General features: G+C 45.7%; 1 protein-coding gene across 1 annotated transcript; it reads right to left on the bottom strand.

Annotated features, from left to right (window-relative positions):
* Window positions 1–8528: 8528 nt before the first annotated feature.
* On the bottom strand, window positions 8529–11275 carry LOC100277519 (uncharacterized). The gene is given in 3 exon segments (NM_001151053.2): window positions 8529–8730; window positions 9708–9773; window positions 10874–11275. Coding segments are annotated over 3 exon segments (399 nt in total). The 5' UTR covers window positions 11148–11275; the 3' UTR covers window positions 8529–8671.
* Window positions 11276–13155: the final 1880 nt, after the last annotated feature.

The raw sequence follows: 13155 nt of genomic DNA on the forward strand, positions 1-13155 counted from the left end.
GGAACACCAAAATGGACTTACCAATTAGCTTACTAAGCTTGACCCTAATTTGCTAAGTGTACCCCGAAAATCTTCAGTAAAGAGAATAAGCCCTACCTTATTAAATTGATCATCCCCCCATCAAATCTTAATCGTAATTATATGTCATGCCATGCATATATCTTACTCATTGTATTCATTAGATTGCAATCTCGCTGACGGATAGTACGTGCTCATCCTTAAGCAAGGAGCTGTCCACGAGGAAGACCAGTTGCAAGCTCCCGAGACTGCCATCGAGGATCTCCCCGCAGCCCCAGCTATTGAAGGCAAGCCCCGGTTTTATGCATAACTGTATCTATATATGCTATTTTACTAAACTTAATGTTTGTAGGATTGTAATGTGCACTTAAGTGTAGGAGTTGCTTGAAACCCCTAGTTGCATTAACTTAGGATTCCTTTTTGAGATGGATACTAGTATGCTAGGTCGAGTAGCTGCTTTGCTAATTAGGGATCTCGGTAGAAGTCGAGTGATTTTTCTAGCACTCGCGCGAGGTCTGGAATTGATTGTATTCATCTTGATAATGGGATCTATGATGGTCTATGGACTTGGATCCAGGGAGGATGCCTTGTCCATGAGATGGGAAAAAGGAATTAAGGATTAATGTGTGGATACCTGAGTCAAGTGTTTGAACGTACTAAACACATGTCGGGAAATATGGTAATCGGTAAACCTAGTACCTGAGTGAAAGCCGGGCGCGGACTTTACCCCTCACGCGACCTAAGACTGGGTCTCCCATGCTAGCTATGGTGGGTACAAGTGCGGCCACTGCACGGCGGCAGCCGGGGTCAGTGGAGCATTGTATGCCAAGGCGGTGAGGCCTAGCGGCGAACAGGGAATCGATGGGGACGGTTGACATGTGTGGGGACGGAGTGCCCTGACATGTCGTGTGTTTATGTTTACCTTGCAAGGATGAAACTCGATTCGAATCGTCTACTTCTCGTAGCTAATGAGACTGCTTGACCCCTTGTACTACATTGAGTAAGAAGTGAAATGAGGCTTACTTGAGATAACTTGTTGATTGTACTAAATGCTTGCTACCATGTATGCTTAGAAGGAGCAAACTTAGCTAAGATAATGATGCTAGAAATGGAAAAGCTAAAAATTGATTTTAGACTCAGCTAGTGCTTTTGGCAAACCAAACCCCTCAGCCAAACAGCTGCATGGTCTAGAGGTAGAGGAGTAGACTCCTCACACCGGGTAAGTCTAGCTGAGTATTAGTATACTCAGCCTTGCTTGTGGCATAATCTTTGCAGGTACGCTCCAGGATATGGTTGATGGTATGACTTGGCCTACCACCCTGCCACTAGGTTGGACGGTCGAGTGGGATGCTGCTCCGACAGGAGAGGAGCAGGAGGAGTAGTGGGCTAGGCCTTGCCCAATTCCTCGCTACCAACGACATCGATTATCCGCTGCAAAATCTATCTTATGAACTATTTCAGTTTACTTGAGAAACTCCGAGTTATGTAATAACTCCAGTACTTTAATTTGAGGTTTTCCTGTTTTATTGTGTTTCTTCTGTGACTCACCTTTGAGTGAGTATGTGGTATTTGATCCTGGTTAAGTGGCTTTATCAGACTAGATCTGAGGGACTGACGGGTTATTCCGATTTAAGTGTGTTATAGCCCCTGAGGCGTGACTTAGGCACTTAAGCTGGAATAATTCGGGTGGTTCTGCCATAGGTCAGAAGGATGATGAGAAAATCAACGAGATCCGGCAGCTAATCATAGATGGGAAAGGCAAGGATTTCCGTGAAGATGCAGAAGGAGTGGTATGGTTCAAGGACAGACTATGCGTTCCTGACATCAAATCGATCCGGGAACTGATTCTCAAGGAAGCCCATGAGACAACATACTCTATACACCCTGGTAGTGAGAAGATGTACCAATACCTAAAGAAAAGATTCTGGTGGTACGGAATGAAAAGGGAGATAGCGGAGTATGTGGCTGTATGTGACAGTTGTCAGAGGATTAAAGCAGAACATCAGAGACCTGCAGGTTTGTTGCAACCGTTGCAGATTCCTAAGTGGAAATGGGATGAGATCGGAATGGACTTCATTGCCTCGCACTCGTACTGGTTATGACTCCATCTGGGTAGTAGTGGACCGTTTGACAGAGGCGGTCCATTTCATACCAGTCAAAGACCACCTACAACAGTGTAGTGTTGGCCGAACTATACATGTCTCGGATTGTGTGCTTGCATGGCATTCCGAAGAAGATAGTATCAGATAGAGGCACTCAGTTCACCTCTCATTTTTGGCAGTAGTTGCATGAAGCTTTGGGCACACACTTGAAGTTCAGTTCAGCTTACCACCCGCAGACAGATGGTCAAACAGAGAGAACCAATCAGATTCTAGAAGATATGTTGAGGGCTTGTGCTTTGCAAGATAAGATAGGTTGGGAAATATATTACCATATGCAGAATTCTCTTACAACAACAGCTATCAAGCCAGTCTGAAGATGTCACCATTCGAAGTGATTTATGGGAGGAATTGCAGAACTCCATTGCATTGGGACCAACCCAACGAAAGGCAGGTGTTCGGTCCAGATATTTTGCTGGAAGCCGAAGAGAACATCAGAATGGTCCGAGAGAATTTGAAGGCAGCGCAGTCCCGACAGCGAAGCTATGCTGACACCAGAAGAAGAGAACTCAGTTTTGAAGTGGGAGACTATGTCTACTTGAAGGTGTCACCCATCAGAGGAACCAAAAGGTTTGGAGTCAAAGGCAAGCTAGCACCTCGATATATTGGGTCGTACCAGATTCAAGCAAGACGGGGAGAAGTGGCTTATCAACTTAGCATACTAGAGAATCTGTCCGCTGTACACGATGTGTTCCATGTGTCTCAGTTCAAGAAATGCTTGAGAGTGCCAGAAGAGCAGTTGCCAGAAGAGGATCTTGAAGTTCAAGAAGATCTGACATATATTGAGAAGCAAACTCAAATTCTGGAGACTGCAGACTGGGTCACTTGGAGAAGTACCATCAGGATGTGCAAAGTCAAATGGGGTCACCACTCAGAAGAAGAAGCAACCTAGGAAAAGAGAAGATGATTTGAAAGCCAAGTACCCTGAGCTCTTTTCCAGCCCTGAATCTCGAGGGCGAGATTCTTTTAAGGGGGATAGGTCTGTAACACCCTGAATTTGGGGGTATAAAATTTCTTTCTAATGATCACCCAAATTCATGTGTTACTCTTTTCTCTCTCACCCTAGGTTCTATCTCTCTCTAGATTCTCTCCCCCTTTCTCCCTTTTAAGTAGAATTAGCTTAAGTTAGCGGAGGTTAATTATTTATTTTTGCCAAAACATTATGGGTCATGACATGTTGTATCATGCTGAGCTTAAATATTCTTTGAATTGTTGCACATGTTTGAATTAGTTTGAATTTGAAACTTGAATTGAATTTGGATTGGAAACCCTAGAGAAAATAAATAATGGGAAAATCCAGAGAAAAAGAAAAAGGCAACGCAGCCCAGCCGGCCTAGCCAGGCCGCGCGCCCATGCGCCCACACCGCCTGACAGGTGGGATCCACCTGTCAGTGGCAACTTCCTCTCCCGCGCGCCCTCTCTCTCTCGCTCGCTGCCCAGTGGGGTCAGGCTGTCGGTGCCGGTTTCTTTGCCCGCGCGCTCCTCTCCCCTCTCTGTCTCTTGGGCCTAGTTCGCAAGTCGCCGAGCCATTGCCCCGCGCGCCCCATCTCTCTCTCTGCGCCGTGGGCCTCCCCTGTCAGCTCCGCCCTCCCCGCGCCCGCCATAGACCAGCGAGCGCGCACTCGCGCACGTCGCCGGGATCCTCGGCCATGTCGCTCTGCCCACGCCCCAGCTCCTTTTTGAGCCCCACCCATGCCCGCACTCACTCCCTCGCCTCATTTCACGCAGTCCCACCCTCACTCGCGCTCTACTCACGCCGCCAGACCTTGCCGGAGACCCGCGCCTGCCTCCCCGGCCATCTAGCTCGCCGGAGACCGCGCCAAGCCACCCCGAGCTCCGCCCCGAGGTGAGACACCTGTGCCCATGCTCAGTTTCCCCAATTTCGCTTTGTCATCGGCCAATTTTGGATTCGCCGGAGTTTGGTCGTGGTGGTCCGCCGCGCCCGTGCAGTGACCGACCAAATTAGCCCAGTCCAGTGCCCCGTGTTGGTCCCTAAGGTACCCCTCCCTCTGCTGAAGCTATCCCAGGCCTTAGCGCGCCTCAAGCCGCCTACCCACGGTTGGAATCCCTCACCGGAGTTCCTCCATTCCGCTCGAGGCCTTTTCCCTGCCATTCCCCCCTCTATGACCTCGGATTCATGGCCACAACCCTGCCAGTGAGTTCGCTGTGTCGTTCTCCCCCTCTCTGACCCACCCCAGTGACCCCAGAACCGCCGTAGAACGCGCCTGCCCCAACTCCGGTGACTTCACCATCGCGAGGTGGAGCGGCACCGCCCGCAGCCGTTCACCCCTCCCAAGGTCTGATCTCCCCCGTCCGATCTTGATCGCACGTCCCAGATCGCGGGATACCGCTTCGCGCACGCGTGCCCTAAGACCATGGCCCGCCTGTCAGCGCCCACGACCCCTGGCGTTGGGCCCGCTCGGTCAGTGCGCCCTCTCCCTCATTCGCTGACACCCCCTGGCCCACCTGTCAGCGCTCGCCCGCCCGCGCGAGCGCCCTCGGCCGCAGATCTAATCTCGGCCCTCGATTTGTGATCTAACGGTTTGAATCGTCTGATACCCCTTCGCGCGGTAGTTTTATTAAAGAGACCCTCGGTTTGTTTAGAATCAACCCGACGTCCCTAGTTATTGCGCGCAGGCCCCTATAATCTTGCAGATTGAACCCTGGACTTTTAAGTATTTATAGAATTAGACCTATTTTCATATTTTGAATTCCCAAACTTGTTTATTTCATATCTTTTGCATATTAACTCCAAATTTAGTGATTCAAATTGCAAAATGTTCATAGGATTATTCTCTGTTTAAATAATTTAGTTTCAGTTACTGTCTGCACATTCTAATTTTTATGGTTAGTTATGAACTAGTATAGGTGTAGATTTGTTTATTTAATAAAATAAATGAAAGGAAAACCCTAGAGATTAAAATGTATTCAATCATGTGAAGATTAATAATATGTATTACATGAATTTATCTCTGGTGTAACTTTTAGGTCACAGTAAAATAAATGGAACTAGGTTGTGTAATCATGGACAACACTTAAAGAATAATCTATTTTGAAATAAAATTAGTTTATCTTATAGTTCATGTTATACTTTCATCTCATTATTCCTTATTTAGTATTGTACTTTTTTAAGATGTATTCCTATGTTTGTACATGTTTGGTGTGCTGTTCATTTGTACTTTCCAAATGTATTGAATGCATGATCGCTTTATTTAGACAACAAGCAGTCCGAGGTGCCCGAGTGTGTTGTTGGAGACCTCCCTGAGCAACAACCTGGTGAAGGCAAGTGTCCTCTGACCTATCATGTCTTACATACTCTATAATTCACTGTCCCGCATTACTTTATGAAACCTATGGATTGACTAGCTTTGTATCTACCCTGTCCTTGAATTACCTTTTGGGTTATCATGATTAGCAACTTGCTTTTGCTTTACTTTAATCAATGAACATGATGTGAACATTTATGATATGATACTGTTATCTTGATTATGCTGATGATCTTGTGATACTCTAGGGGCTCAGGCCTTTTTCCTGAGTACCTCTCCATAAGGACCTGTTCGTGGAGTGACCACTCGGGATAACAGTGCAGCCATGAGGGTGGAATGGGACGCCCTTAGCGAAATAATTAGATGAACCTGGGAGTGTAGTTGGCTTTGCCTGAGGGTCGTCAATGGGGGCCGGGGCGTAGTGCTCGCTCTACCAAGGGGGGTGCAGAGGTTCATTCAATTTGGTTTTGTTAGTCACCCACCTTGGGGAAGTGTACTGCGTTTGTACGACTGGTGAAACCTAACGAGCAGCTATGCACCAGGGGAGTCTTTGTAAAGGCTACGTAGTGTATCCCTGGCCATTCACCTCGGTAGTGAAGATCGGGTCTGTACAACCCAGGCTGGAAAGGGATCACGACTCGTGGGTAAAGTATGCAACCTCTGCAGAGTGTTAGAAACTGGTATATTAGCCAAGCTCATGGTTAAGAGCAGCCTTGGGATCCTCTCTGATTAGAAGAACTTTGGATACTTTTATGATGATGGTTAACAATGATGTTATAAATCTGATCTCGGGTAATTCCTCTTTTGAGAGAGTACTTTTGGGTAATAACTGGGTTTATTACTTAAACTTGGCTCTACTAGTAATAATAAATACTTGACCAACTAAAAGCAACTGCTTAACCTCAACCCCACATACAACTAGTCCACTTTAGCCAAATGGGACATTTGCTGAGTACGTTGATGTGTACTCACCCTTGCTTTATAAACCACCCCACCCCAGGTTGTCCTCACTGTACTCAGGGCTCAGGAGGTGATGCTGGCAACATGGAGGACTTCGAGGAGTTCCAGGATTACGACGAGTTTTAGTCTATATTAGTGGCAAACCCCCAGTCAGCTGCATGTGTTGGCTTATCATCTACGTTTCGTTTCTCCGCACTTTGATGTTTATGTTAAAGACAATGGTTATGTATTAGACTCTATGAATGTCTTGGACATCTTGATGTAATTAAAGTACCTTTCTGCTATTTATTTCGAGCATTGGGTGATGATGTCCAATTATGTATTTGCTGTGTACGTGAGTTTCTGATCCTGGCGCGTACATGGTTCACATTCGGTTTACCTTCCAAAACCGGGTGTGACAAGTATGATCTATTGCTAGAGTGTCTCGCGAGGGAGACGAAGCTGAAGCAACTGAGACGGCACCAATATCAGAAGTGATGAGGAACTCGGGTTTTGTTGTGCCAGAGGGGCCTGTTGCTGAAGGAACTTTGACTGCTGAAGCTGAGCAAATTGCAGCTGAAGGGAGTCAGAACGAAGATGAAGAGGATTACACCATCCTGAGCCCAGCAAAACCTAGCCACCTTGAATTTGGTAGATCTATTGTGACGGCATATGATATGATTATAATGAAGAAATTGGGCTACTTTGGGGAGGCTGAGAGTTAACTTGTTCGTTTTGCTGGCGAGGAAGTGGTTCCAGAGTCGAAAGATGATGAAGTTGTTGTGTTTAAAAGCTTCTTCAGAGCAGGGCTTCGGTTCCCTCTATTTGATATAATAGGAGAGGTTTTGAAGAACTTTGAAATATACCTTCATCAACTGACACCCAATGCTCTTGTTAGACTTAGTGTCTACATTTGGACCCTTCAGAGCCAGGGGATGAGTCCTAATGCCGAAGCTTTCTGTCGGGTGCACGAGCTGCATTACTAGACGAAGGCCAGGGCGGATGGCCTTCATGAGAATTTTGGTTGCTACAATTTTGCATATCGAAAGGATACGAAGGCACCGGTTCTTAGCTACCATACTAAGTGGCCAACTGCTTGGAAAAGTGAATGGTTTTATATGAAGGCAGACGAGAAAAAGAGGGAGAAGCTGATGACTATGGTAATGAGTCCACTGATATTGAGCTTCAGAATGACAAGGCCCTTGTGTCATATGCAACTTGGCTCCCCATGCCAAGTAGCAGAAGTGGAGTTTAGAGTGGTAGCGGCAGAAGTCAGCACTAGAGATCTAGTGCAAGAATTCTTGGCAAATAGAGTATTTTCGATCTCTAGTGGCTCGGGGATGGCCAAGAAGAAGGATGGGGGCAAAAAGCATGAACTTGTTCGGCTCCCTTACCGTTTCAAGTTTGAGAAAGAGTTCAAGAATCCATGCCAAGAGTGGTTAGAAATGATTGAAACTATGTGCAATGAGATCCTTGGCAACTACACCAAGAAGGAGGACCAGTTAATGACCGCTGCCTTCGGCACCCGGCCAAAATGAAGGCTGAATCGCGTGATGGACGCGCTAAATTTTGAATATCCAGACTATGAAAGGTTTGACAAGGGTGCCGAAGTTTTGAAAAGGAAAAGGATTGTTAGTATTTTAAACAGACAAGCTTCCAGGCTAGTAAAGGAGGATGATAATATTTTGAAGAAAACAAAATCAGCTCCTGAGCCGAAGGCGGCAATCTCCAAAAAAGCGGAGGCTTGACATGACTCCCTCTACTGAGCCGAAGGTTGCTGAGGCAAGAGAAGAAGCTCCTTCAACGCCCCCTGCTGCTGAAATAGCAGAAATTTTAAAGGTAATGATTGAATCCCTGCCCATCAAGATGCTAAGTCCTCTGGGACCGGAACTGACGAAACTTTTACAGAAGAAGGAACAACCTTTGGCCGTAAAGGAAAAGACTGAAGGTCAAAAGAGACGAAGAATTGTCAATGTCATGCAAGCTATTGAGCGAACACCGCCTCTAGCCTCGGCATCTAGAATGATACCTGCTGCAAGTGCCGAAGCTGAAGCCGATGCCGAAGCTACTAATCTTGTGTCACACCCGGGCTTTAAGGAACAAAGCTGGGTGCATCTCATATATGCGCCAGAGAAGACAACAGATATAATAACAGAGTGCATAGAGACAAATGTCATAAATATCATAAATGTACTTATTACATAGCGGAAGTCTTACAGAAATAAATGATAAAATAAAGTGAACTAAATATTATTCCCTGGCGCCACAAAGCCGACTGGGAGACGGCACCTAGATCAAGTCGAAAGCCTTAGTGTTAGGCGGCTCCTCTTCGACCACCTCTTCTTCTCCTGTGGGGGGTGTGAGACAACAAGGGTGAGCTCACACATGTTCATCGCTCAACAAGTTGTGGGGAATAATGTGCATGAACTCACAAAAGGTGGGAGTTCATGTGAAGTGTAAGGCTGACCAATAAAATAAAGGTTGAAGCTGAGCATTGCTTTTATAAGTTGGTCAAAATTTTATTAGCAGTTACTAAGTGTAAGTAAATACCAACCATAGTAATAATAAGTAAAAGTAATAATAAAATAATCCCAATGCAATGAAATGACAAATTGGATTTAAGTTCCATAAATTAATCATGTGAGTGTCCGAGCCGCTCATGACCGTGAGCACTGCTAGTATACCAGTTTTACACTCTGCAGAGGTTGCGCATCTTTACCCACAAGTTGTGTTACCCATTTGCCACGGAGCTGATCAGACCCCATACACCTCTACCAAGGAAGCGAGGCAGGGTACCACTACGAGGCCTTTACAAAGTTCCACTAGCTTCAGAAAACCGGCTACAGTTTATAGGAAGCTCCGGTGCAGGAATCCCTCGCCTGACCGCCATCGCAGCAAAATCAACCCAAGGACCTCCCTACACTGACCACTCCCCTACTGACCTTGCCCCTTTCGGGTAAGGTAGTCATCCACTAGCTTTCCTAGTTAATCAGCCAAGGGCGTCCCATTAAACCCTTATGGTAGCACTGTTTTCCCAAGTGGTTCTCCATGTTCCCATTAACATAATGATCTTATCATGAACAGTAAATAATGAACAGATAATAAAAAGTGTAATCATGAGTAGTGAATATCTCTATACCCAAAACCACATAAAGCAATATCATGTACTACCCAAAGATTTTTACTAGTAAAACCAGTGGTGAAACAAGGTATAAAGTTAGTCAAAATCTAGGGTAACCTATTGGGTCCCATCAAAATTAACCTATGCAGATCATTATGAAGAACATGACTGGGTAAAAAGGAAGTGATCAACGGCACAACTTGCCTTCAACGAGCTCCTGCTCAGCAGACTCTACCAGCTGAGGCCCTAGATCCTCTGTAGCTTGCTCGTCTACTCGCATCAACACAATACATACATAGTATAGTAAAAATTAACATCACACCAAACATGTAAATAAAATACACAATAATAATCTAGACAGTAAAATAAGATCCTAGGAACATGAATCATTAGTTTGGAGTTATAGTTATTTAGTTATGAATTTCTGAAGCTATTAAGCACTTAGACTAGATTAATTCAAATGAACAATTTTAATTCAAGTTTTATGGCTAAACAATGTTACTAGTTGATAGACAATATTAATACAAAATTATTGCAACTGGAATGACTCAATTTGGAGTTAAAATAAATTTAATATGATTTATACTTGTTTCTAGAATTTTTTTATATTAAAAATCAATTTCTATAATTATTTATCTATTTCTTTAGTTCTCTGGTCTACGCGCCAAATTCTAGAAAGGCCAGGGGCTTTCTCGCAAAAACCCCACAGACTCAGATCTAATGCGCTGATGGACGGCGGGTTGATTGGCCAGAAACAGAGGGGCTCGTTAGTAATTTTTATCAACTGAAGCGGTATCGGCCATCTCTGGCCATCCAATCAGAATCAGACGCGCCAGATCATAACGTGAACCGTTACGAGCCCGCGAGCGCAGGATCCCGATCCAACGGTCTACAAGTATGGTTTCCTTTCGCCCGCACATCCGATGATCATCGGCCGAGATTGACACGGCCGAATCGGTACGCTAGCTCACATCGTGAACGTTGATAATGAATCTAACGGTTGCGCATCAATCCGGCTGAGCGGCTACGGTCATCCGATCCCCACCGTACAACACGGGATCAACGGTCGTCGGCCTTCTTCTACCTCACCGGTTCTCTCTCTCTTCTTTTTTTTTCTCCAGCTAATCCGCTGCGGACGAGCGCCATGGACGCGACAACAAACTATTCCGAGCTCGCCATTCGAGCCCTATCTACCGCCCGGACGCCTCTGCTCCTACCTTACACGGCCACACATTCATCTTCTTTCCTACCCCCATGACCAGACTTGACGGCGCTACCCGACACACTTGTTGATAGACCAAAGCCCGAGCCTACAAACTGCTACCTGCACAGAAATATAAAGCGGAGACAGCTAGAGTGGTGATTCTCACTAGAATTCCCGACGCTCGGCTCGATTTGGCGATGAAGGCCCGGTCCGGTGAAATGCCGACCGCGCCCATCCACGGTTCGTCCGCCTGGCGTGCGCTGTGAAATCCCCACTGCAGTATAATTACGCCGAGACCCTTGCTTCCAGGTTGCCGTGTGGCAATGCTTCGCGCGTACTCCCCAGCGACTTTGCACGGCACCTTGCTTGAAGCCGCAGCTCCGCCAGAACCCGTACACTCGCGGCTCTCTCTCTCTCCGCATTCTCTCTACTAGGGCCATGTTTGTTGCTGCAGCCTAGGATTGGTCACGAGTGGAGAAAGGAGCATGGCGCGCCGCTTTTAACCATGGAGTCTTGGACTCCTGAGTCGAACGCCGAGGTCTCCGCGATTACGGTTGAATCCCACCGCGCACGGAGTCTGCGATGCCCTCCGCCAGCTACGGGTAGAAGACCCCTTCTCTGCCTCTGGTAAACCGGACCCACCAGTCATCCACGTCGCGCGCGCAAGAGGAAAGGAAAGTACTGACTCGGTGGGGCCACATGACAGCGACGCAAGGAGAATGACACTCGATTAGGTGCCCGACACGTGGGTCCACCAGGTCAGGAGAAATGGCTGCGGACGGTTGGTTAGTGGGCCGACCCAGGAAAAGCCAGCCCAAGCCGTGAATTTCTCTTTTTTCCTTTTTCTTTTCTTTTTCTTTTCTTTCATAATTTCTGTTTTCAAATTCTAATTTTCAAATTTGAACTTGTCTCACAACTTTGAACACAAATGCAAAAATACAAGAACCCAGCATATAATGCATATTTAATTTATACATTTATTTACACTAGTTAATAGTTCACTTGAGCCCATTTTTGGATTATGCAATAAGAAGTAAACCAAAACAAATAATCCCATAACCCCTTTTTTTATTTATAATACCCAATACTTATACATTTTTATAAATCCAATTATTTGGGTATTACAAATCTTACCCCACTTACAAAGAATCTCGTCCCCGAGATTTAGGAAGGACTAGGGAAAAGATGGGAAAAATCTATGCGAAGCTCTTCTTCTCTCTCCCAAGTAGCTTCATTTTCTCCATGATGGCTCCATTGCACTTTGCACATCTTAACAACCTTATTTCTTGTAACTCGAGTCAAAGTTTCAAGAATCTTGGTAGGATATTCCGTATACGTTAGATCATCTTGAACACTAAGATCCTCCATTGGTAGTTGCTCCTCAGGTACCCTGAGGCTCTTCTTTAGTTGTGACACGTGGAAGACATCATGTACATTCGCAAGATGATCGGGTAGTTCTAGTTGATATGCCACTTCTCCCACTCGCTTTAAGATCAGGAAAGGTCCAATGAAGCGAGGGGACAATTTTCCTTTAACTTTAAATCTCCTCATACCCTGGATCGGTGACACCTTTAGATACACGTGATCACCCTCCTTAAACTCCAGCAGTCTTCTCCGGGTATCAGCATAGCTCTTCTGTCTTGATTGTGCAATTCTCAAATTCTCTCTTATCATTCGCACTTGTTCTTCTACCTCTTGTATAAGTTTAGGCCCAAAGAACCGCTTTTCACCAGTTTGATCCCAGTATAGAGGAGTCCTGCATTTTCTACCATATAGAGCCTCAAACGGTGACATCTTCAAACTGGCCTCGTAGCTATTATTATAAGAGAACTCCGCATATGGTAAGCTCTTATCCCAACTTCCACCATGTTTAAGAGCACAAGCTCTTAACATATCCTCCATCACTTGGTTAGTCCTCTGTGTCTGCCCATCAGTTTGGGGATGGTAGGCCGAACTAAAATTCAACTGTATATCCAAGCTCTCATGCAACCTCTTCCAAAACCAAGAAGTAAATTGTGATCCTCGGTCCGACACGATCTTCTTAGGCACTCCATGTAGACAAACTATCCGAGTCATATACAATTCTGCTAGCTTGGCTCCCGTGTAATTAGTCCTTACCGGTATGAAATGAGCCACTTTTGTCAATCTGTCTACAATCACCCAAATAGAGTCATATCCAGCAGGGGTGAGGGGTAGTCCAACAATGAAATCCATGCCAATTTCTTCCCATTTCCACTCAGGTATCTTAAGCGGGTGCAATAGTCCAGCTGGTCTTTGATGTTCGGCTTTGACCCTTTGACACACATCACACTTAGCCACGTGTGCAGCAACATCTCTCTTCAATCCATACCACCAGTATTTCTGCTTCAAATCCTGATACATCTTAGTGCTACAAGTGTGGATAGAGTAATCAGAATCATGAGCTTCTTTCAATATAGTCTCACGAAG

The sequence above is a fragment of the Zea mays genome, chromosome 4 (genome assembly GCF_902167145.1).
Source record: "Zea mays cultivar B73 chromosome 4, Zm-B73-REFERENCE-NAM-5.0, whole genome shotgun sequence".
NCBI lineage: Eukaryota > Viridiplantae > Streptophyta > Magnoliopsida > Poales > Poaceae > Zea > Zea mays.